The 26,627-nt window shown below is 40.4% G+C and overlaps 3 protein-coding genes across 3 annotated transcripts; 1 reads left to right on the top strand and 2 right to left on the bottom strand.

Moving 5' to 3' along the window:
- The first annotated feature begins 1,679 nt into the window (after positions 1-1,679).
- Positions 1,680-3,218, top strand: LOC146609621 (GTPase IMAP family member 8-like). The gene has a single exon (XM_085346264.1). It carries the CDS (start codon positions 1,680-1,682, stop codon positions 3,216-3,218), a length of 1,539 nt encoding a protein of 512 aa, XP_085202390.1.
- A 1,886-nt stretch (positions 3,219-5,104) lies between these two features.
- Positions 5,105-10,246, bottom strand: LOC146609620 (cytosolic non-specific dipeptidase-like). Its single transcript, XM_085346266.1, has 11 exons — positions 10,187-10,246; positions 9,687-9,830; positions 9,429-9,591; positions 7,967-8,055; positions 6,953-7,153; positions 6,752-6,836; positions 6,499-6,659; positions 6,235-6,399; positions 5,695-5,836; positions 5,364-5,511; positions 5,105-5,171 (listed from the first exon to the last, which is right to left on the bottom strand). Exons 1-11 carry the CDS (start codon positions 10,244-10,246, stop codon positions 5,105-5,107), a joined length of 1,425 nt encoding a protein of 474 aa, XP_085202392.1.
- A 7,614-nt stretch (positions 10,247-17,860) lies between these two features.
- LOC146609619 (cytosolic non-specific dipeptidase-like) lies at positions 17,861-26,405 on the bottom strand. Its single transcript, XM_085346268.1, has 11 exons — positions 26,346-26,405; positions 25,826-25,969; positions 25,546-25,708; positions 21,567-21,655; positions 20,308-20,508; positions 20,111-20,195; positions 19,856-20,016; positions 19,581-19,745; positions 19,151-19,292; positions 18,129-18,276; positions 17,861-17,927 (listed from the first exon to the last, which is right to left on the bottom strand). The coding sequence occupies exons 1-11, from the start codon at positions 26,403-26,405 to the stop codon at positions 17,861-17,863; spliced, it is 1,425 nt and encodes a 474-aa protein (XP_085202394.1).
- Between the last annotated feature and the right edge of the window lie 222 nt (positions 26,406-26,627).

Genomic DNA, 26,627 nt, shown 5'->3' with positions numbered 1-26,627 from the left:
TCTTTGCCTTTTTCATCTTATCTCTCATAGCACATGATCAAAAATGGATCGACAACCATTTTAAGGTCCAACTAGACATTGGCTGTATCCCAATTCAGGGTCTGCAGCCTTAAAGGCCGCATTTTAAGGCCGATTACGTCACCGCGACGCGACGAAGGCTGTCCCAATTCGAGGCTGCTCGAAATGCGGCCCTCAAATGCGTCCTTCATTTCCCTGAATTTTAAGGACGTGGCGGTGTAGACTTCGTGGCCCAACATATCCCAGAATGCATAGCGCGGCGGTGGGTGTGGATAATTTTGCCGAAAAAAACTGCGAATAAGGGGCGCCTGAAGAGTAAACTTTAAGTACTGAATAGTATGTCACTTATTTATGTGCAAATGTTTAATAACGAAGAACCTTAAAACATTACTGTTGGCCACATGTCGGCAAAGTTACGTAACATTAGTGACGTTTGTACTAACTTGGTTTTAGAGCCTTTACTTTAAAATATACGCCGTTCAATAGCTGACCTTAATCTTACAGAGAATGATCAAAGCTCATGTAGAAACAAACAAACAAATGAACAAAAGATTTTCTCCTTCATTTCTGTCAAACAAAGCTGTATGAAACGTTTCCAGCTGTTAGTATCATGGTTGCTAGGCAACCTGGGCAGCGCAACGGAGGCTAGACCGTCCCATTTCACAAGCCTTGCACTTCCGGCCTTAGCGGTCTTTAAGTACGTGGCCCTTGAGGACCGTTGAGGCTGCGTACTTTAAGGCTGCAGACCCTGAATTGGGATACAGCCATTGTCTCCAAATGTCTCAGGGATCATCCAGATGTTTTCTGTCCAAACTGAGACGAGCCTTTATGTTCCTTTTGGTCTGTAGTGATTTTCTCCTTGAACTCTGCCATGGAGGCCATTTTTGCCCAGTTTCTTTCTCATTGCTGAATCATGACCTTAGCTGAGATGTGAACCCTGCAGGTCTTTTACGTTGTTCTGGGTTCTTCTGTGTCCTCCTGGATGAGTCATTGGGGTACTCTTGGAGTAATTTTGGTCTAAACAGGATAATGTGCACAGGGTTAAAGTGGATTCGGCAGGTGGAGGAACCCTAAAATCAGCTGTAAGGTCTCAGTGTGGGTAAAAGAATCAAACTCTCAAACTCAATAATTTCTATTGAGCACTCGAGTAGATGTTCTTAGTGTACAGGCTGTGATCAGCTGACCTGCTGCTCTTCGTGCATGCACACACCAGATGTAAAAAAAAATGTTTCATAAGTTGTCCTGGTTGATTTCATCCTCTACACTGACAGAGCACTGTTAATGCTGTCTGATTTCTAGATGGTATAAAGTTGGTATGAAGGTGAATTTCAGTCAATGAATCTCTGCTACACTTGATGTAAGCTAACTGTGACCATGAACCCACAACCACTGTGCAGCAGTCACACACTGTTCTTTAAATTAAACCCAACACAGTGCAGCAAACTAACCTGTTTATCCTGCACAAACCTGCAGAAGATTCTCATGCAGAGACAAACATACAAAAAAATCTGAAATCAGGAAGCAGCTCAAACACTTTTTCACACTGTTTATTTGGTTTTGCTGATGTTAACACAGTCGCTGATGTTAAAATTTTCTAATTTCTTTAAACAGAGTCAGGGGAACCACTAAAGAAGCATACAAAAGAGAAACCAGAGCTCAGGATGGTGCTTGTTGGAAAAACTGGATCTGGAAAAAGTGCATCAGGAAACACCATCTTAGGAAGAAAGGGTGCTTTTGAATCTAGATCATCTTCAAGCTCGATAACTTCAGTGTGTCAGAAGGAAACAGGAGAGTTTGAAGGTCAAAAACTGGCTGTGGTCGATACTCCCGGTCTGTTTGATAATGTTAAAACTGAAGAGGAAATGAAGACAGAGATCAGGAGATCCATCTCCTTTGCTGCTCCTGGTCCTCATGTGTTCCTGGTTGTGATCTGTGTGGCCAGATTTACAGACGAACAACGAGAAACAGTGAGAATCCTTCAGCAGATGTTTGGAGTACACTTAGCAGACTACACCATGGCCTTGTTCACATGTGGAGATAACCTGGAGCATGATGGAGTCACCATAGAACAATTCATCAGGGAAAATCGAGCTCTCCAAGACTTCATCCATCAGTGTGGAGGAGGATATCATGTTTTGAACAACCGAGATGATGACAATCCCTCTCAGGTCAGAGAGCTGCTGAGGAAGATCAACACTGTGGTTCAGGGAAACGAACGAAGCTGCTACACCAATGAGATGTTCGAAGAGGCTAAGGAGTCCATGAGAAAAGCTGAAAAAGACTTCAGGATTGTTGTTGTTGGGAAAACTGGAGCTGGGAAGAGTTCATCGGGAAACACCATCCTGGGAGGAAAAGCCTTTAAAACAGCATCAGCTTCATCCCCTGCCTCAGTGACGTCAGAGTGTCAGCAGGAAGCAGCTCTGTTTGATTTTCAAACCCTGGCTGTTGTTGATACTCCAGGCCTGTTTCACTCTGTGTTTACCTTAGGCCAGGTGAACACGGAGATCAATAGATGCATCTCACTGGCTGCTCCTGGTCCTCATGTGTTCCTGGTTGTGATCCAGCCAAACATATTTATAGATGAAGAACAAAAAACCCTGAGAATCCTTCAGGAGGTGTTTGGAGATGAAGCCGTTCGTTACACCATGGTGTTGTTCACACATGTAGATCTGAATGCCTCCATAGAAGAACTCATCACTAAGACTCCAGCTCTTCGTGAATTCGTCCGTCAGTGTGGAGGACGATATCATGTTTTTAACAACAATAGCAGAGATCCTGCTCAGGTCAGAGAGCTGCTGGAGAAGATTAGACTAATGGTTCAGAGAAACGGAGGAAGCTACTACACCAACAAGATGTTTGAAAAGGCAGAGAGCGCTATAACCAAAGAGATGGAACAACTTCAGAAGAAAAACCCTGGGCTGATGGCCACTGAAGCAAGATATGAAGCAGAGAGAAAAAACAAGTTTATCCGGGGCAGCTGGGTTGGTGCTGTTGCTGGAGCTGCTGCTGGACTCGGTGCTGGAGCAGCTGCTGGAGTCAGTACTGCGATTGCGACCGAGCTTGCTATTGGAGCTATTGTGGGAGCTGCAGCTTGTCCAGTAGGAGTGCTGGTTGGAGCTGGACTGGGTGTGGCAGCTGGAGCTGCACTGGATCGTACTACTGCTGCTAAAGTGAGGAAGCAGGCGTGTACTACACAGTGACAAATACTCACTCAGCAGCAGCTCATTCACATCATCAAGACAATATTAACAAGTCCTTCTCATTATTCTCATTTTTATTTTCTTATTTACTTTTTATTGGATTAAATTAAAACGAATTATTAATTATTGATCATGTTAGTTGTTGGAGTGATATTTTATGATTGTCATTTGTACTTAGAAACATAGCATCAATAATGTTTAGAGGTATATAATCGATTGAATATTGATAGAATGTCTCATCTGCAAAGACTGTGTGCGTTCCAAAGTGCTCTGGCATACACACACAACCTAAGGTCATGACAGGTCGTACCTTCTCTTCCTGATTTATGGTATGGGAGGACACCTACTCTGTATCTGTTTAAGTATAAGAGCCCTTTATTTAGGTGAACCGTTGGACTCCTAGCACCAGCTTTGGGGAGTTGTTCGCAGGGTCATATTTTCACACACACACACACCTACACACAGACAAGGTACTCTTTGTTCACATATATGCCTGGTTGAGATGTCACATGTTAATGAGACTATGCATATTTATGTAACCACAATAAAGAGCTGTGCTACGGGGAAGCTGTCTGAGAGTGACTGGGGTTCGAGCAGCAGGAACAGCGCTCGTCTTGGTCATCTCCCTCGTGCACAAGATCACACAAAGAGCTCTGGTGACTTGCGTCTTGCTTTCACCATTGTAGTAGAATTGTCTCGGCAGCAATAGGTTTATGCCGAGATAAATGTAATATTAGTTGTGGCGCTTTCTTGAATCTCAGATGATGTAGAGTGTGTTTAAAAGCATCGTGAGCTAAACAGATGGAATTTATTGATGAGGGTTGCTTCTTGTGCTGTCAGAGGAGAAACTGCAAAAGAAGCTGGTCTGACTGCACATACATAAATACATGTATGTATGTATGTCTGTATGTATAAGGGAGGGAGGAAGGATTCATCCAAAGGAGGGCTGCTACGTCACAAACTATTTCAGCGAGTAAACCTGTAAAATCTGTACACGAAAGCTCACCTGGTCTGTGTCAAGAAAACCACTAAACAAGACTTTACCATTAGATTCTGGCCACAGGTTTCAGGGCCAGTACTAAAAGTACACTGGTTTATTGGAAGCCCCCATGGCTGGGTTATGAACTAGCAAAAATAATAGCGTATAGTAAAAGAATAAATAGTGGTAGGTAGCTTCATTACACCTTTTGATTATCACCATGGACTGCTATCAGAATACCTGGTGGTATTTTCATCCTTCTCTCAGGAAATGGCATTAACTAAGTTTGTGATATAAACTCACCCTGATTTATCTTTCCTAAAGTAACATAAAGACAAGTAATGTCAGAAATCACAGAATAAAAGGGCTGACTGGACCGGTTACATATAACAAGCATAGTCATTTGTAGAACTGGACATTCACAACTGTTAACATTGGGAAAGCTTCTACATATATCGACACATTCAAATTGACTGATTGTACTTTTTTAATGCTGTGATGTGGAAAACACTAATACAATAACAGCATTTGGTCATGCTGCTGTCACTGATGCCTCAAACACATTTGACAGCTTCTAAATTAAGCTTACCAACATTATTTCTTTTTTTATTAGTCCTTTATTTATCCAGGTAAAAATCTTATTGAGATTAAAAATCTCATTTCCAAAAGAGACCTGGCAGTATTATTGTGAGTTATGACCCACATGCTAAGTAGTGCACTGCATCAAAAGTAAATCCTGTTACATCATGAAAAGAAAAGAAAAACAACTCAAATAAAGTAACAAAAACATGTATATTATCAACAGGGTGTATAAAACCGTTCATTGTGAAAAGTAAATCCACAAAGTTTATGGTCTGATATGGAGGATGAGCATATATTACACCTGTCATTATGAGACACCATCAAATCACTCCAGCAGAGAAACCTCATGGAAGTATGCTCCCAGCAGCTTGACTCCCTGAATGTAGTTTGATCTGAAAATGGAGAAATAAAGCGATGATAATGGTTTATAATTAAAAAACTCACTTTACCTGTGATCACATTTTAGCATAGAAATAATCTGGAGATGACAAACATGATCCTCTCCTTTTACTGCAATATTTCGTCAGTTTTATCTACTTGTTCCACATTTCAAAAGAAGTGAAACGGTGTGAGCTGTGACCAACCTGTTGATCTTTTCATTCTGAGAGTGAGCTCCATCATCAGAGGACCCTATAGGAAGCAGCATGACATTACGGCCTGTGGCCTCCTGGAAGGTCAGGGTGACCGGGATGCTGCCGCCCTCGCGAGTCAGATCAGGCTCGACCCCGAAGACTACAGTACAACGAGGAGGAAAAGAAAACAAAAGCAGTAAAAATGTAATAATGACAATAATAATAACATCCTAGCTGTCCCTGCATAGGTACAACAAATCTGGGCACAAGCCTATCAGTGAAAATATCTGAAAAAGGCTTAAAAATATGTCCACAAAAATATGCATAAAAAATGTCCCTGTACCTGTCTTTATGGCCTTTCTCCCTGCCATGTAGTGTGGGTGGTTGAAGTCTGAGACCCAGGCTTTGGCACCGCTGTCCCCTGTCACTTTCAGTTTATTGGGGGTTCCCAGTTCAGCAAACCTCTTCTGCAGATGATCGATGACCTTGAAGAGGGAAAAATAACTTAGACTTGTTGAAGCTTTAATGTAGAAATAAATTGAAGTTGATCTTTAGCTATTTCCAAGTCCAGGCTGAGATTCATTTAGTAAAACCTAACAAAACCTCCTTGTTACGCAATCATTTGTGACAAAATCACTATGTCTTGTCTGCTTGATTGGTTTGCCTGGTTTTCTGCAGATGTATTTTAATGCCGTAACCTGGGACTTTGTTTTTTTCTCTGAATAAAATCATCTGCATTCACTTTATCTTACAAAAATAAGGATGGCTGAGCAAATCATCTGAGCAACAAACTACCAATAAGTGGCAGAGATACAGAGCGACTTCTGCTACATTATTTAAGTGAGTGCTATATGCCATCATTGTGACCTATCACATTGTTTACCTGCTTCTTCACAACTTTGGGGTCCATGTCAGGCACAAGGCGGATGGAAAACTTGCCAATGACCTTGCGAGGAATAACCGTCTTGGCTCCTGCTTCAGAGAAAGCCCCCTCAATACCATGAAGGGAAAGAGAAGGATATCTCCAACGGTGCATGAGGATTTGCTCCTATGGTGGAAAAATAGGTTCAAAAAGTGTGAATGACCCCACATTATACAGCACATTTCCACCAATGAGTGATGTGAACAACATAAATAATTTCTTTGCCTTTGTGTCATGCAGCAGCTGGTCAACCCCCACATCTTTACAGTACTCATCCAAGTCAAAGTCGATCTTCTCGTACAGCTTTTGCTCCTCTGCTGTCAGAGGCGCCACACTGTCATAGATCCCAGGAACCAAAATCTTACCCCTTTTGTCAACCAGGGAGCCTGTGCAGGAAGTCAAACACATGATTAAAACTCTAAACTGCTGTAAAATAAGGTGTGTGAGACTAAAAATCACAATTATCAGCTTCACTTGCCCATAAGTGCGATGAGGTCAGTCATGGCCTCATGAACAGAGCCACCAAACACCCCTGAGTGCAAGTCCTTTTCAGCGCACTCCACCTTGAAGTTTGAACGTAAAACACAATTTTAAAAAAAAAACACAAAAAGCTCAAGTATGCCCCTCTTAAATTGAAACACTGTCCCCACCCCCCAACAACAATAATCCAATACTCCACCTCAATGAAGAAATAGCAGATTCCTCTCAGACCGTAGGTGATGCAGGGTTTGCTCTTGCCCAGCCAGTAGTTGTCAGAGATGCAGACGTAGTCCACGTCTTTAAAGAAAGTGTCCTTTCTAGAAAACACAAGATCATCCAGACCCTCAGATTCAGATTCTTCCATCCCCTCGAAGCAGAATTTGATGTTGATGGGAAGGTCCTGCAACAAGAAGAGAGATGCATAAGAAAGAAAAAAAAATCAACAGAATAAAATTTGGTTACTGGTTCAAGTTTAAATTCAGGCTCATTGTGAATCTGTTTTTCTCATTTTCTAGAGTTGAAACATATGAAATAATTTCACATTTTTAACAACAAATGATCTCCAAATCAGTGGTGGGTGCCCCACACCAAATGTGCCAGAGTAAATATAAATAGTAGACAGCAGTAATGCATGTCTTACATTTCTCACAATGAGTTTTAATAACAAAGCTGAGCATGAGTCCAGACTAAGGATATAACTGACGATTATATATATGATAATTATTATGCAGCTAAACACTAATACTGTACATTTATCAGCTGAAATTTACTGCTACCAACTAAACAAGTATTTACTGCCATTTCATCTGAAGAGCCAGAGAGCCATAGCAGAAAACACCAACTAAAGACAGATAAGGGTCACATTTTTGTAAATAGGCCAAAATTATATTTTAAAGTGGTATGAATGACCCACATATCTTTTTAGAATACAGTGCTATAGTAGCTATTCTGCTTTATTATCACTGTACAAAAACGAAAGAAAAACATTAATAACATTTTAAGTAACGGTGTACATTTACAGATTCTGAATTATACCATCACACCTCAATATACTCCTGTCAGTAATTTCACTTCAGTGTTTAAACACAGCCAACTTAGCATGTTAAGCCACTTCAGGGTTGTTTTAGGACACACTAAAATATCATATCATCTTTAAACTATCTGAACTTGAAACACCTTTTGTTGGCCAGCTTAAATCTGGCAGTAACTGTACCTTTCCGATCTTCTGATACGCTTCAATGCAGTTAAACCAGGCCAACACTGGACCCTTGTCATCAGTAGATCCTCGTCCATAGAGCTTACCTACAAAAATAAAACTTTGTTTCAGTTTCAAGGTTCTAATGAGAAGATAGTGGAGTTGAAAAATGATACTAAGGTTATATTTATTACATAGTCAGCATTGAATTTTGTAGCTCAAAAAAAACTCCCCCAAGGAAACACAATTTTAGGGAAGCAAAAACATCTAAATGCAAATATGTAGAGCAATAATTCAACTTAAAGAAGATCCTAAAGAGTAGCAAAAAAATGACTAGGTTAAAATTATTCAGACACAGCTTTTGCATTACTGTGTGGAGCATAACAAAGCATAGACACCAATTCAGGAATGCTGCAGTGACTTAGTTATGTGAACAAACAAATGCACAGTCTGTGAAATAAAGGACCAGTCATGACTCACAAAGGAAAATGCCTCACTTGAGCCTTTTTGCCTTTTCACAATCCGAGTGTGTTCCCAAAGATTCTAATAATACCTTTACTGGTTCAACTTAACCTGAGAAGACTGTTGATAAGAATGCAGTTCTATCAAAAGACTTTGGAAACATGCTGCTACCTGTTACTGCAAGCTTTGAGAGCATTTAAATAAATTTAACCAATCTAATCACCAAAATTAGAGTTTGATTTTATTTGATTGTTATTTGATTTTATTCATGTTGCAGTGAGACATTCGGTCATGTGACCTGCTGAGGTTACCTGAGGCAAGGTGTGAGTGGAGACTGAAGTGCCTAAATAGCATCTCAAGTCTGCATTATAGGTGGCTGACAGCTGGCGTTGTAATTCACCACCTCCGTTCAACGATGGTCTTTCACGGTGGCAACCTCTAAACAACCTAAAGTGGTGGGGCAAGGTCTCAACTTTAACCTCATATGATGGTGAAGACATCTTTTTTTTCTTCACACCCTGGCTAATGTGATGACTCGCATGATCAACAACCCTCGGGACCACCTGAGAAAAACTATTAGGGGTTAAATACCTGAGACAAACATCCATTTGTTTTAGAACTGAAGGAGCCTCTTGGATGAGAGGTGAAACATCTTTACAAACTAAATACACCCTTCTTTTTTCAAGCTCTCAAGACGCACCTGTGACTTGTTTTGTGTTTCTTATCTTTACCTGTTAAAAATACATTCACCCAATGTTCCCAGTCTACATAGTTGAGCTTGCTGGCAGCATGCCTTCTCTTAGCTATGCTACCTTACGGGAATTACACACCTCAGTCCACATGTCCTCATCCTGCATTACCTACCTGCTAATTGGTTTGGTTTTTTGTTCTCAGTAATCTCAGTTAAGACCACTAAAACACTGAGTCCTCGCCAGGTTGTGACAATGTTAGAGCTCATACAGAAACAGCTCCAGGGTTGTTTTGTGCAGGACGCAGGCCAAAAGTATTCTCCTCTTACCGTCTTTCTCCACCAGAGTAAAAGGCTCTGTGTCCCAGCCGTCACTGATGTTTGCTGGCTGAACATCAAGGTGCCCGTAAATACACACCGTCTTCTTTGCTGGGTCTGATCCTAACTGCCCCAGGATGATAGGAGGCAGGGGGATCTCCTCTCCCGAGGGAAGCTGTATGAATAATGATTTATGGTGAAATTTAAGTTAAAAAAGATAATGTAAAATACAAATCATTAATGCATTAAGAAATGTAACCAGTGCAAGACCTTCTGCTTGCCAACGTCCACCAACTCCACAGTCCCTCCCAGCCTCTCGATGTCCTTGGCTGCCATCTCCATCATTTTTTTGATCTCCCCGCGCTTCTCAGGCCAAGCAGAAACACTCTGGACACTCACCCACTCAGCCAGGCGCTGAGGTAAATTATAAATAAGTGATTTAAAGACATTAAAATCCTTTTTTTTTTTTTTTTTTTTTTTTTTTACTATTTCATGAAGTTACTGATTGCAAAAGAATGAGCCAATGTGAGTGACTCTTAGGACATTAGACCCACAAAGATTAGATTCAAGCAGCAGTTACAGTATTACTGAATCTTATCAGGAAAACTGGTTTTACAGTTGGCACCTACTATAATCCAAGTTTAAGTGAATAAGTTGCAAATCTGTCCAGTTTTCAGTTAGCTCAATAAGCCATTAAATCAAGTGACAATCATACAAAAAACGCAATAATTAAACAGCTGCAATTTATTGTTTTTCCTGAGTGATCTTACCTGCACATACAGGTCCTGGTGGTCGTCCACATACTTGCAAAGTTCTGTGAGATGAGCCATTTTTGCCAGGAACGAGAGCTGAGGGTTAAACAAGCAGACAGGTGCGAGTACACCTCTGGGTTTGTGCAATCTTATGAGAGGACAAATCCTTCATGCACGCATGCACTTCACGTAAATGATGAGATTTCCAGCCAAACTCGTTTCACTTCATAATTTTGCAGAACTATAGCTGCAGCCGTTTGGGGCTTTAATGCCAGGCTTTCAGAAAAAAACAGTGAGAAAAAAAGCTAACACCTATGAGGCTTACATTACAAATTTTTACCATAAAATGACAATAAAATAGAATTCGCATTTCAGATCTGCACAAAAGGTTAAATGTGGAGTTTATTTGTTTTTTTCTTAGAATAAAACAGCAGTTAATGTAGTCTGATTGATAGCCTTTTTGAAGAGGTAAGATGTCCATTCATTGTGTGAAGAAAGCCATAAATGACGATTTAATTGTGTCATGCTGAGGGAGAATCTGAAAATAAGCCATGAAAATTTCACATGGAGGTTATTTTTCACAGGTGTGCACTGAATGCCAACAATGGCAAGTGAAGTGAGTGTAATCGCTAAGTAAAGCGAAAGTAAAACGGCTAGGTAACACATCAGAGATGCTGCCTTAAGGTGACTGAAACCTAATCTAGCCCTCTCTGACAAATACTTTTCCTGGGTGAAGGAAACGGCTTCCAGGGCCTAATCCGTGGATCGACTTCCTCCGAGGCGTGGACGTCTATCAGCAGAGAATGTACCTTCACCTATCAGCAGAGAATGTCCCTTAGTCTGTAACACAGTCAAATATATTCTCAAGTAATATTCAAGCATGCCATTCAGCGTGTTAGTACGAGCTCGGGAGCAGCTTGGGAGAACAAGAAAACAGAGACTGCTTCAGGTTGTCTTCCCAAATCGACTCAACTTTATTCACAAGTACAACAGTTTATATAGAGGGTAAAATTCATGAGACAGCAGATTATCAGTTTAAACCAGTACAGACCAAGATAAGGGAGCGTCTTCCTGCCCTTGGGTGAAGAAGCATCCTTTGTGTAGTTTATCAGTTCAGCTACAATTGTGATTATCTCAGCGACATATTTTCAAGGCACAAAATAAAGAGTTCTTTCATTAGTGAAATCTGAAACAAACCATCTGGCCTTCAACAGGCGTCTCCTAAAAGATTAAGAAACTAATGTAGCTGAGGGAGTGATCTCTGTGGTATTTCAACCTTGTACCAGCCTGTGATTCTCACACATCAATTCTTGGGTCAAAGAGAAAAATAACTAAAACAAAGGGGCCTTATTGAATGACAGAGTTTTCCTGTATAATGTCACTATAAAACAATATCCAGTAAATGCTCCCATGGTACTAAAATACCTAACACTGGGCATGTCTGAACTGCAAAGAGAACCATTAAAATCAGACTTACTTTGTTTTTATTCCGGTGTTTCAGATTGACTACTGTTGGTCAAAGATATATGTGCCAGACTTGCTTTTCAGTAGCCGCTACCAAACCAGGAAATGAACGCAGTTCACTACGTCTTTAAAGATGCATTCATGTGCTTGTTGTTTTTGTTTTGTTTTAGAATTTAAAAAAAGAGTAAAGAGCATGTCATTTTACCGGGCGACGCTAAACGCCGAAGATCAGGCTGAAGGTGTGTGCGCAGTGTGGAGCAGGGAAATTATTTTACTGCTATTGGTAAATAATCATCAACATTACTATTGCATTAATCAGAGGTGTGGACTCGAGTCACATGACTTGGACTCGAGTCAGACTCGAGTCATTAATTTTATGACTTTAGACTTGACTTGAAATAATGTTCTAAGACTTGTGACTTGACTTGGACTTTTACACCAATGACTTGGGACTTGAATTGGACTTGAACCGGTTTACTTGAAAAGACTTGATATTTTACCCCAAATATAAAATTTAACATGCATATTATATAGAGATTGAAAATGTGACGTCATTCACGGGTAGAACCGCAAAGGATTCTGGGAACTCGTGGCAAGCGGTACTAGCGCACGCAGGCTTTCAATTGAAACCAGTCACACAGCGATAAAAAGAAACACAAAAATGTCAAGAAGCTGTTGTGTTATTAACTGCAATAGCTGGTCGCATGACAGCCACGGGAAGCCGACGGGTAAAGAGATCGGTTGTTATCGGATTACGTCGTTGAAGAGAAATTGTTCGAGCCATGTTTCCAAAGTAACAAAGATGCGACTGGATTGCAGCCATTCAAAGACCAATTATAACGTCCCAGAACCCTCCAGCTCACAGGTTAGTCTGCTCCAAGCATTTCCACAAAGGTCAGTCTGCTGTTGTAGTTAATGCGTCATTTTTCTTAACATAATTGGTGATATAGGTTACAAGCAAGTCTGGCGCTGAACAGAAATTGTCGCGCTATGCTCCTTTGTTTATTGTGCATAAATAGTGAATTGTCCTGACAGAATATTGTGTTTCGCTTCTGTTATTATGGTACATTGACAAAAACATATACTTTTATTCACAGGGTAAAACAGTTGTTTTGTATCACTAATTGTCCAGTACGATTACAGCATACAATATTATTGTCACTGCTACATTTCTGTGATGCTACCAGAAATTATTTCCACTGCTAATTAACTACCGTTGAGCTCAAAGGTCCTATTAATAAACGGTTAACGAATGTGTATTTATGACGACGATTTGTGAGACTGGTAAACTTATGATACGTACGATGGTCTTTACTTTCTACACGGTGCATTTCAAGGTCCTGCACCCATCCGTCGGTAAACTGTACCTGGGCTTGTTGCAGTGACCGGAAGTTACTAAACTTCATGAGTGTATGCACTCACTCCAAGAACCGTATAATTATAAATATGCATATAAATATGCTACGATGAGATAGCTGACTTCATCTAACTAGCAAATGTTTTCCAGGCTACGTTGGTGATGCAGTTTTTTTTAAAATTATATTTTTTTTAAAATATCATTTATTTATGTATGATATTTTTGTCATGCGATTTTAAAGCCGATCCTACAAGCGCATCCAAGAATAACATGCAGCTTATCTCAGAACTGTCGGTGAAAATTATTCTTGGAGCTAGGTTTAATTGAGCTGCATTTTAAAGAGGTGGAATTTCACAATTTGTGTATATTTTCTAAGTTCACTATTTTGTCATGTGTTGAGAAAAACACAGATTTAAAAATTACATGGTCTAATATTTACATTTAGCATATAACTGCAACATGCTTTTTTTCGTTTTTTTTTTAAAGACTCGAAAGGACTTGAAATTCAAAATTTCAGACTTGTGACTTTACTTGGACTTTTACACCAGTGACTTGAGACTCGACTCTGACTTGCCTGACATTACTTGAGACTTGACTTGAGACTTGAGGATAAAGACTTGAGACTTACTTGAGACTTGCAAAACAATGACTTGGTCCCACCTCTGGCATTAATAATATAATCTGCAGCATTGATATTGTATTCAGAGGTTTAAACAGTGTGTGTGTCTTTCAGAAAACACACACACACTTAGTTAAAGAGAATCATTTATAGGTGGAAGTTTAATCATGTTTTGCTTGGGGTTGCAAAAAGAGCAGTTTGTCGCAGAACTGCTGCTGAGGTGTCAAGATGACAAGCAAGCATCCGGCAGTGACAGGATGTAACTGCCATGAAGACGAAGACAACGTTCTTTTAAACTGTGTTAAAAGTCATTGTGGTTTTGATTTGACGTATGCATATATTCTGTCTGTGACGTATGAAGGGGCGTCATTAATTCAAACCCTGATGGTATATCTGCTTATGCTTTGATTAAGTTGAAGATCAATCCCTGTCTGCGTACAGACTGGTCTTCCCACGCGTGTATTCATTAAAATCAATTGTTTGACCAAGATCTTGGACCATGGTTGTTTGTACTCTCCTTCCTCAATTATGTGAACCTTAACAGCAGGTTAAAGCAGTAGTTCCCCAAAAAAAATTTTTTGCTAGCCCCCCCCCCCCCCCCCCCACACACACACACACACACCCACACACACCCAAATGTTGTTTTCATACTCCATTGCACTTTATTCCACACCCCAAACCTTCAATTAAACAAATAAACTAAATAAATTACAGGTTGCAATAAAATAAAATTGCAATAAAATTATACCATTTTATGGTGTATTTTACGTATAGTTGTTTTGTTGTTGTTGTTTGTTGTTTTTATTTTGTAAGAATATTCAACATTGCTGTCAATACATTTTTCCAAAAAATGTCTCTCTGTGCAAAATGGGTTTAAAAACATAAACAACTGTGGGATACTGTTTGTCTGTGATTTGGACAGCCCAGCTTCTGCTCCCGACGCAGGGGAAATAAATTCTGTCGGGGATACCGACCTTGGCACCGCCGTTGTGCAGGTGAAGCCAAAGGCAAGATATGCGTCATCATGTTCTCTAGCCTTTGGCTTGGAAGGAAGCTGGTTTGGAAGCATATTTGGCGATACATCATCCCGTACTTTGCTTTTGGAAGCCCAGTCAAAAACCTGTACATTATGGTAGAAGTGTCCAAGCATTCTTTTTTTTTTTTGATTCACACTGCCCCCCTGCAGTTGCTCTGCCCCCTCCACTTTGGGAACCACTGGGTTCGATAAATGCTCTTACAGCCTTTGTTATGATTCCCACACAGTTTTGTGTGATGTGAAAACAACTACAGCACACTCACAGCGGATGTTAGTCCGCTCAACAATTTCGTGTTTCGAGTTTGGTGTTCAACACATCAGACACACCTGTGCCTGCAGCTGTTTCAGACTACTGCGATGACGTCATGTTACGTTGCACATGCGGCTGTCACACGGCACGTCAAACTGTATATCACCAGTTAACGTGGGTGTGTTTCCTAAATTAGCAACAGGTGTTTAACAGCTGACGGAGTGAACAGATGTGTACAGGTAAAGTCGAGGCACAACGCCTTTTGTTATGTTTTAATTTAAATAGTTTTATTGTTGTCTGAAGGTAATATTGATACTACGGTCAGATGAAGCCTCGAAGCTTTCCATCCAATTGGATAAAACAAAAGGTTTATTTCTTGAGACTTCATGTTCACACAATTCTAACTACCTTGCCTCTCTTTGTTACCATCCAAATACACTTCTCCAATGTCCAAATCACATTCCATTGTCATTGCTGTAGATCCTAGTGGTGTGGATCAGTGATTTTATGTCTCGTTCACTCCTGGAATACAGCTTGCTGTCATTCATGTAGAGGATTTGCTGATGATTACGCCTTTCTGTAGTTGGTTTCCCTAGCCAGTCTTGTCAATGATCTCACTGAGGGGGTTCAGGCCTATGTGGAACAGCAGTGCGGACAGACCACCTCTTTGTTAAATTAATTGGTTTGAAGTTGGACTGTTGTTCACCACAACGCCATCAAATTTCTGATGAAGGCTCTTAGGATCCTGTTAATCTTGTATAGTTCAAGGCATTCCAGGATCCAGGTGTGGGGCATTGAGTCATAGGATTTCTGTAGTCAATCCAGGTGATGCACAAGTTGGTGAGCCTGATCTTGCAGTCTCCGGTTACTGTGCTTTCTACCAGTAGCTGGTGTTTCTGCCAATTCCTTTCCGTGCCCTGCTCAAGTATTGAGCCATATGCCTGTTCATCTTAGCCGCTATGATGCCAGACAGGAGCTTCCATATGGTACTGAGGCAGGTCATTGACCGGTAGTTGGATGGGACCAGTCCCTTATGGGGATCTTTAGGAATCAGGACTGTCCGGCCTTCAGTGAGCCATTTTGGATGTGTCACATCTACTGCTGGTTTATTTGTGCGACCAGACACTCACGGAGTGCAGCCAGTAGGCGTGAATCATGTTCAGTCCTGGTGCTGTCCAACTCTTCATACTGGAGACCTTTTCTTGTATGTCTGCCACAGTGATTGTTACTGGATCCTGTTCAAGGAGGGAGGCTGCTGTGCAGAAGAACACTAAACATGATTTTACCATTAGATCCTGACCTCAAGCGTAACAACTAGGGCCCAGGGTAGATTTTTTTGGGACCTTAGTGTCACATTGTACAATGAACCCGATCTGAGGTCTAACTTTATTCCTCCTGCCTGGCAGGATTCCTTTTCTCTCTCACTGTCTCCTAACATGCCTTCCCTCTTTCTTCTGTGTCCTTATTTGTCTTTGGCCAACTGTAGCAGTTTCCACAGAAACCCTACTGGCCAACAGCACCAGAGGTGATTGTTGTTAACCCGGGCCTTAAACGATCCGGTATGGAAATCTCATTCTTTATGAGCTGCATTTTTTGATTTGGCCAAGATTTTAGACTCTTCCTGACACAACCATCTCCAATTATCTGGGCTTGGGACTGGTACTAAAAGTACACTGGTTTGTGGAAGCCCCCATGGCTGGGTTGTGCACTTGAAAGAAAAAAGAAAAAAAAAGTAGCATATAGTAAAAATCAGTATGTAGCATCAATACACCTTCTGATTAACATCATGGACTGCAATCAGAATACATGGTGGTATTTTCATCCTACTCTCAGGAAATGGAATTATCTAAGGTTGTGATATAAACTCACCCAGATTTTGTCATGGGACTGTACTGAACTGATTTCAGGCGCAGAAACCCAGAGCAGAGACAGCAGATGATTTAACAATATTTTATTAGGCTTAAGCACTAGAAACATAGCAAGGACAAAAAGAAACAATAAGACAGAGTTTGACGTGGCATGGCCTGGGAAACGTGGCTAGGGTGAGGGAACGGGGCCTGAGATGCAGAATGGATATGAGCAGGGAACTGTCACATTGCAGTAGGGGACACAGAGTGTTGAGATGGGAGTGACGAGAATCCAGGGGAGCCGAGTGGTGTGGCGAGGCTGACCTGAGATCCAGGGTCTTCAGATGGAGTGTGATGGCAGGAGGGCAACCAGGTGAGGCACAGAGTGATTTTCAAAATGATTGCTTGGTATCCTGAGTCCAGAGGTAAAGCACGAGCCAAAATGAATCCAGCAAATGGGTTGATGACAAACTGGCAGTGAATGAACATCAACATGTGGCTTAAATCCCTCTGGCTTGATTGCCTGCAATTGGCTCCAGGTGTGCAGGAGCTGGACTTGGTGGTGGCCCTGCCCAGGGGCGGATCCCAGATAGGTTCAGGAGCCTTATGGAAATTCCAGCCACCCACAGCAGACTATGACAGATTTATCTTTCCTAAAGTAACATAAAGACAACTCATGTCTGAAACCATGGAACAAAAGGGACCACCCTATTAACCACAAGTCTTCATAAACTATCGACACACTCAAATTACAGTATGAATGCAAGACTGATTGAAGTGGTTGTTATGCTGTAATGTGGAAAACGCTAACACAGTAACAGTATTTGGTCATGCTGCTATCACTGATGCCTCAATCACATTTGACAGCTTCTAAATTAACCTTACAAAAATTTTACCCTATTATTGTGGGTTATGATGGTAAGCAGTGCACTGTATCAAAAGTAAATCCTATTACATCATGAAAAGAAAAGAAAAACAACTCAAATAAAGTAACAAAAACATGTTTATTATCAGCAGGGTGTATAAAACCGTTCATTGTGAAAAGTAAATCCACAAAGTTTATGGTCTGATATGGAGGATGAGCATATATTATACCTGTCATTATGAGAAACCATCAAATCACTCCAGCAGAGAGACCTCATGGAAGTATGCTCCCAGCAGCTTGACTCCCTGAATGTAGTTTGATCTGAAAATGGAGAAATAAAGCGATGATAATGGTTTATAATTAAAAAACTCACTTTACCTGTGATCGCGTTTTGGCACAGAAATAATCTGGAGATGACAAACATGATCCTCTTCTTTTACCACAAGATTTCATCCGTTTTATCAATAGTTCCTACTTGTTCCACATTTCAAAAGAAGTGAAACAGTGTGAGCTGTGACCAACCTGTTGATCTTTTCATTCTGAGAGTGAGCTCCATCATCAGAGGACCCTATAGGAAGTAGCATGACATTACGGCCTGTGGCCTCCTGGAAGGTCAGGGTGACCGGGATGCTGCCACCCTCGCGAGTCAGATCAGGCTCGACCCCGAACACTACAGCACAGCGAGGAGGATTAGACAATGTGAAACGCAGTCAAAATATGTCATAATAATAATGATAATAATAATAATATTATCATTATTATTATTATTATTATTATTATTATTAAATCTTTGTTGTCACATCAAAACTGGATATAATTCTATCAGTGGAAATATCTGAAAAATGCCAAAAAATGTTCACAAAAACATGCATTAAACAAAAAAGCTTATAAAGATATGTAGAAAAAAAGTTATGTTAAAAAAATTGCTTGTCCTTGTGTTTAATGTCCTGAAACATCTGCCAGGAGCTGAAACGTTTCCGCAGGTCCTTCCTCCCTGCAGCTGTCAGACTGTACAATCAGAACTGCTCCCAACAAACATAGATGTTTACATCTGCGCTGTAACTGCAATAAGTTAATTAACCGATTTGCACTACAACCTGGTTTGCCTCTTATCTGTAGTTATTTTTATTTAATTTAATAACTGTACAGTACTCTCTGTATATAGTAACCATTGTCCTTAATGTAAATATGTAAGAAAAATTGTGTATGTTTCTGTTCTGTGACCTGTGTACTGTTTGTTTGTATATGTGTCTTTTTGGCTGCTGTTACAACCAAAATTCCCCTTGTGAGACAATTAAAGGATTATTCTATTCTATTCTATTCTATTCTAAACATGGCGAAATATCTGATTTGTCTTAAAGAAAAAGCATCACAATGTAAGCTGTAATAAAGTCAGTTGTACTATGGCAGGAGAAAGTGTTTTACACTTTTGTAATATAATAAACACACAGCTGATTTGAGCTTCGTAGCAAGATAACAGAAATGGGTGCGATTGAGTGAACTCCCGCTTTAATCTAACAGCTTTTATCATTAAGTCCTTGTACCTGTCTTTATGGCCTTTCTCCCTGCCATGTAGTGTGGGTGGTTGAAGTCTGAGACCCAGGCTTTGGCCCCGTGGCCCATGTTCACTTTCAGTTTATTGGGGGTTCCCAGTTCAGCAAACTTCTTCTGCAGATGATCGATGACCTTGAAGAGGGGAAGATAACTTAGACTTGTTGAAGCTTTTATGCAGAAACAACCTGAAGCTAATCATGTGGCTACTTCCAAGTGGCCCACAGTCAGTCCAGGCTCAGATTTAAGTACTAAAACTTAACTACATCTCTTTGTCATGTTAATTCAGAGTCAGTTCTAATAAACTCAATATGTGTGAGATACAGAGCGACCTCTGCTACATTGTAACTACTTGATTATAAAAAGATGACTTGATTTAGGTGAGTGTTGTATGCCATCATTGTGACCTATCACAGTGTTTACCTGCTTCTCCACATCTCTAGGGTCCATGTCAGGCACAAGGCGGATGGAAAACTTGCCGATGACCTTGCGAGGAATAACCGTCTTGGCTCCTGCTTCAGAGAAAGCCCCCTCAATACCATGAAGGGAAAGAGAAGGATATCTCCAGCAGTGCATGAGAATTTGCTCCTATGGTGGAAGAAATCAAGAACACTAGGTTCAAAAAGTGTGAATGACCCCACATTATACAGCACATTTCCACCAATGAGTGATGCGAAAAACATATATAATTTCTTTGCCTTTGTGTCATGCAGCAGCTGGTCAACCCCCACATCTTTACAGTACTCATCCAAGTCAAAGTCAATCTTCTCGTACAGCTTTTGCTCCTCTGCTGTCAGAGGCGCCACACTGTCATAGATCCCAGGAACCAAAATCTTACCCCTTTTGTCAACCAGGGAGCCTGTGCAGGAAGTCACAAACACATGATTAAAACTCTAAACTGGCATAAAATAAGGTGTGTGAGACTAAAAATCACAATTATCAGCTTTACTTGCCCATAAGTGCGATGAGGTCAGTCATGGCCTCATGAACAGAGCCACCAAACACCCCTGAGTGCAAGTCCTTTTCAGCGCACTCCACCTTGAAGTTTGAACGTAAAACACAATTTTAAAAAACACAAAAAGCTCAAGTATACCCCTCTTAAATTGAAACACTGTCCCCACCCCCCAACAACAATAATCCAATACTCCACCTCAATGAAGAAATAACAGATTCCTCTCAGGCCGTAGGTGATGCAGGGTTTGTTCTTGCCCAGCCAGTCGTTGTCAGAGATGCAGATGTAGTCCACGTCTTTAAAGAAAGTGTCCTTTCTAGAAAACACAAGATCATCCAGACCCTCAGATCCAGATTCTTCCATCCCCTCGAAGCAGAATTTGATGTTGATGGGAAGGTCCTGCAACAAGAAGAGAGATACATAAGAAAAAAAATTTAGGCTCATTTTCTAGAGTAGAAATAATCTTTTAACAACCAACAATCTGCCAATCAGTGGTGTACTTTAACACAGCGGTCCCCAACCTTTTTTGCGCCACGGACCGGTTTGTGCCCGACAATATTTTCACTGACCGGCCTTTAAGGTGTCGCGGATAAATACAACAAAATAAAACTAGTACCGGTACCGAAAAAAAGATCTATTCATAACACACGTGAAAAGACCCAGGAAAACAGAGTTAATGGAAAAAAAAAACGATAACAACCCTGAAAACCATACATTTCGCACCAGAGTCTCAACTCTCGCGGCTCAGTACCGGTCCGTGGCGCGGGGGTTGGGGACCGCTGCTTTAACGCACAAATAGAATAGAATAGAATAGAATAGCACTTTATTGTCATTGTACATGTACAATGAATTTGTGGGTGCTCCACTGAATAAATGTAAATAGTAGACAGCAGGAATGCATGTTTTACATTTCTCAAAATGAGCTAACAAAGCTGAATATGAGTCCAGACTAAGGATTTAATTGATGATCTTAGGTGTGATATTTTTTATATAGATAAAAATAAATACTGTACATTCACCAGCTGGGATTTACTTTCTCTGACTAAACACCCATTAATGAAATTCCTAACTAAGGATATACTCTAATTTTATAGCTAGATAAGGTCACATTTTTGTAAATAGGCTAAAATTATATTTTTAAAATAGTACAAATGACCTGCATATCTTTTTAGAATACAGTGATGTATAGTAGCTATTCTGCTTTATCATCACTGTACAAAAAAAAAGAAAAACATTAATGACATTTTAGTATCAGTGCACATTTACAGATTCTGAAATATACCATCACACCTCAATATACTCCTGTCAGTAATTTCACTTCAGTGTTTAAACACAGCCAACTTAGCATGTTAAGCCACTTCAGGGTTGTTTTAGGACACACTAAAATATCATATCTTTAAACTATCTGAACTTGAAACACCTTTTGTTGGCCAGCTTAAATCTGGCAGTAACTGTACCTTTCCGATCTTCTGATACGCTTCAATGCAGTTAAACCAGGCCAACACTGGACCCTTGTCATCATTAGATCCTCTTCCATAGAGCTTACCTACAAAAAGAAAACTTTATTTCAATTTCAAGGTTCTAATGAGAAGATAGTGGAGTTGAAAAATGATACTAAGGTTATGTTTATTACGTAGTCAGCAGACGACAGTGCCCCGTTTTAAGCTTGTTTAAATCATGACTAAGATTATGTGTAATGATATGAAATCCTTTTTCATGATACAAAAAATGATCTGCAGCAGGTTTTTGTAAAATGTGACATAAGCAGCACTAACACAGCTGAGGCAGGCAGGAATGATACAGCGAGAAGAGGATGTGGCATTTTGTGTCATCTGACTCTCACCAGAAAACACACAAGACTACGCGTGCTCAATTTTGTGGCTCTAAAAAAACCCAAACCTCTCCTACCTGTCCCGTCAAAAAAGTTTTTTAAATGCAAACATGTAGGGTAGAGCAGCAAAAATTATTAGGTTACCTTGTGCTACACAGTATTAAAGAGTCTGTAAGATCGTGCACAACAGAGTCAATCTGTGTTGTTTAACACAAAACAAAGAAGCCTTAAAGGGTTAAAATTATTCAGGTCCAGCTTTTGCATTACTGTGTGGAGCATAACAAAGCATAGACACCAATTCAGGAATGCTGCAGTGACTTAGTTATGTGAACAAACAAATGCACAGTCTGTGAAATAAAGGACCAGTCATGACTCACAAGGGAAAGTAAGTAAGTAAAGTAAGTAAAGTAAAATTTTATTTATATAGAACCTTTCAAGATAAAATCACAAAGTGCTTTACAAAGGCAGAAAACAGACATTAAAATCTAAAACAAAACAAAATCAACCAAAAGCGGGTTTAAACAGATACGTTTTAACTGCTTTTTAAAAGACATGACTGAGTCCACAGATCTCAAACTCAAAGGGAGCGAGTTCCAGAGTCTGGGAGCCACTGATACAAACGCTCTGTCACCTTTTGTTTTTAACCTTGTATGCGGGACAACCAGCAACCCCTGGTCACAAGACCTTAGGGACCTGCTGGGGTGATAAGAAAGAAGAAGATCACTTAAGTAAGTTAGAGCTCCACCGTGCAGGGCCCTATAAGTCATGATTATGATCTTAAAATGGACCCTGAACTTGACAGGGAGCCAATGCAGCTGAATCAGCAGGGGAGTGGCATTGGAGTATTTGTGATGCTTTATCAGAAGCCTAGCAGCAGCATTTTGAACACCCTGCATTCGTTCCAGGGAGGCATTACTTAAGCAAGTAAACAAGGAATTACAATAGTCTAAGCGAGATGAAACAAAAACATGAATAATCATTTCCAATTCGGAACGTGACACAATGGGACTCAGTGATATTTCTTAAATGGTAAAAACAAGAGCAAACCAAAGATTTAACATGTGTGTCCAGCGTCAGAGCTGGATCAAATGTAACACCAAGATTCCTAATGGAGGATTTAATATAAGAAACAAGAGGGCCTAGATTTTTAACCACAAGGAGAACAAATTTCTCAGGAGAAAAGACAATGACTTCGGTTTTATCAGCATTTAGTTGAAGGTAATTACCAGCTATCCAATCTCTAACGGAATCTAAGCAGGACTGCAAGATTTGGAGCTTAGAAACATCAGGTGGCCTAAAAGAGATATATAGCTGAATATCATCTGCATAACAATGATATGAAATATCAGAGAAAGAGCTAAGAAGTTGCAGAAGAGGGAGTAAATACAACAAAAACAATAACAGTCCCAAGACAGAGCCCTGAGGCACCCCATAGGCAAGAGAGCTGACGGAGGATCTGAACTTAGAGGTAGCCACAGAGAAAGATCGATTTGACAAATAGGATTTAAACCATTTCAATGCGGTACCTGATACACCCACCCAGTGGTTTAATCTATATAACAAAATAAGATGATCAACAGTGTCAAAAGCAGAGGTCAGATCCAGCAACATCAAAACAGTGCACTCTCCAGCATCATAATTCATCAAAATATCATTAGACACTCTAAGAAGTGCAGTTTCGGTAGAGTGAGCCTTACGAAAGCCAGATTGAAATTTATCAAGAATGTTATGTTCATCTAGAACAACTGTGAGTTGCTTGGCCACAACCTTTTCTAAAATCTTGGCAATAAAAGGCAATTTTGAGATAGGTCTGTAACTGGAAAGCAAAGAAGGATCAAGTTTAGGCTTTTTTAAAAGTGGGTGAATGACAGCACTTTTACAGTAACCAGGGACCTGACCAGAGAGTAGAGATGCATTAATAATTTTAAGAACACTAGGATCAATAGACTCAAAAACATTTTTGAACAAAGACCCAGATAAAATATCAAGGGGGCAGGAGGATGATCTAATTGAAGTAACCAGCTTCAACAACTCAGGTAAAGACACTGGTGAAAATCTTTCAAATCTGACAGGCTTAAGTAAAATCGGAACAGGCAAATGGTACATGGAGGGAGAGATGTTGCTCCTTACATTGCTAACCTTTTCAACAAAAAGGAAAGAAAATTTTCACAGTCTTCATTCGAAGAAATTGGGACAGCAGCAGAAGCCGGAGCAACAATATCCCTAATAGTGTCAAATAAAACCTTAGGGTTACCTCTGCTCTTAGAGACTAGGTTTGAAAAATAAGCAGCCCTTGCATCACGAATTGAAGCGTTAAAGGAAACTAAAAGGTCTTTTAAATGAAAGAGATGAACCTGTAAACAAGTCTTTCTCCACAAACGCTCAGTTTTACGACAGACAGGCTTTAAACAGCGAATGCTGTAGTTTATCCAGGGCGAGGGTTTTGTAACAGGGGGCTAGTCTAGTTTTAATATAACTTCAAGATGAAAGATAAAAAGTTACTGAATTCCTTTAAAAATTGACCGTTAGGTCCAGGTGGACAATAAACTACAGCACAGTAACACGGATCTTTAATTCCAATTTTAACCAGCTGTAGTTCGAACGTTGACATTTTTTCAACCATCAATGAGCGACAGTGAAACCAGTTTCGATACACCACAGCCAGTCCTCCGCCACGACCAGAAGTCTGCGGCCGACTGACAAAGGAGTACCCGCCCGGGCAAAGTTCGATAAGGGAAGAATAGTCACCATCACGCTGGCAGGTTTCAGTTAAAAATAATAAGTCCCGTTTTTTGGAAAGAATAAGATCATTCAATAAGAACGTTTTATTTGTCATAGATCGGGCATTGAGAAGCGCCACGCTCAACAATTAATAAGTCAAAACATTACCGACACTGACCCGTTTTAGGGGGCGTAGAAACTGGGGGTTCGATCACTTGAGCCTTTTTGCCTTTTCACTTGCAGAGTCTGTTTCACCATTCTGTCATGTGACCTGCTGAGGTTACCTGAGGTGTGAGTGGAGGTTGAAGTGCCCAAATAGGATCTCAAGTGTAGGTGGCTGACAGCTGGTGTTCTAATCCACCACCTCCGTTCAACGATGGTCTTTCACAGTAACAACCTTTGCACAATCTTTGAAGCTTTGCTAAATGGAAGTGTTCAGGCAAGGTCTCAACCTTAAACTCATATGATGGTAATGGCCCACATCTTGTTTTCTTCACATCTTGGCTAATGTGATGACTCGCATGATCAACAACCCTCAGAACCTCCTGAGAAAAACTATTAGGGGTTAAATACCTGAGACACAACCATTTGTTTTAGAACTGAAAAAATCTCTTGGATGAGAATTTAAAACTTAAAGAAGGCCAACAGCCTTCTTTTTTCAAGCTCTCAATATACTTCTGTGACTTGTTTTATATTTCTTATCTTTACCTGTTAAAAATACATTCACCCAGTGTTCCCAGTCTACATAGTTAAGCTTGTTGATAGCATGTTTTCTCTTAGTTATGCTACCTTACAGGATTCGCACACCTCACTCCACACATCCTCATCCTGCATTACCTACCTGTTGATTGGATTTGGATTTGTTTTCAGTATTCTCCTCTTACCGTCTTTCTCCACCAGAGTAAAAGGCTCTGTGTCCCAGCCGTCACTGATGTTTGCTGGCTGAACATCAAGGTGCCCGTAAATACACACCGTCTTCTTTGCTGGGTCTGATCCTAACTGCCCCAGAATGATAGGAGGCAGGGGGATCTCCTCTCCCGAGGGAAGCTGCATGAATGAAACTTAATCTGAGTGACCATTTAAAAACAAGGTCCATTTATGGTGAAATTTAAGAAAAGAAAGATCATGCAATATGCAAATCATTAACCCATTAAGAAAAGTAACCTTCTGCTTGCCAACGTCCACCAACTCCACAGTCCCTCCCAGCTTCTTGATGTCCTTGGCTGCCATCTCCATCATTTTTTTGATCTCCCCGCGCTTCTCAGGCAAAGCAGAAACACTCTGGACACCCACCCACTCAGCCAGGCGCTGAGGACAATTATAAACAAGTAATTTAAAGAAATTAAATTAAAAATGGGTTTTTTATACCTTTTATAATTTTTTCTTTTCTTTTCTTTTTACTATTTCATGCAGTTAATTATTGCACAAGAATGAGCCAATGTGAGTGATTTTTAGGACATCAGACCCACAAAATTTAACTCAAGCAGCAGTTATAATATCACTGAATCTTATCAGGAAAACTGGTTTTACAGTTGGAACCTACTATAATCCCAGCTTAAGTGAATGAGTTGCAAATCTGTCCTGTTTTTAGTTAGCTCAATATGCCATTAAATCAAGTGACAATCACACAAAAAACTGAATGATTAAGCAGCTGCACTATATAGTTTTTTCTGAGTGATCTTACCTGCACATACAGGTCCTGGTGGTCGTCCACATACTTGAAAAGTTCAGTGAGATGAGACATTTTTGGTAGTGATGGGAGCTGAGGGTTAAACGAGCAGACTGGTGTGAGTCTACGTCTGGGTTTGTGCAATCTTATGAGAGGACAAATACTTCATGTACGCATGCACTTCACGTAAATGATGAGATTTCCAGCCAAACTCGTTTCACTTCATAATTTTGCAGAACTATAGCTGCAGTCGATTGGAGCTGCAGGCTTTCAGAACAAAACAGTGAGAAAAAAGCC

Source organism: Diplotaxodon limnothrissa, linkage group LG22 (genome assembly GCF_057381915.1).
Source record: "Diplotaxodon limnothrissa isolate DT_005_m linkage group LG22, D_limnothrissa_male_GT1.1, whole genome shotgun sequence".
Taxonomy (NCBI): Eukaryota; Metazoa; Chordata; class Actinopteri; order Cichliformes; family Cichlidae; genus Diplotaxodon; species Diplotaxodon limnothrissa.
This window is presented reverse-complemented; position numbering and strand designations above follow the sequence as displayed.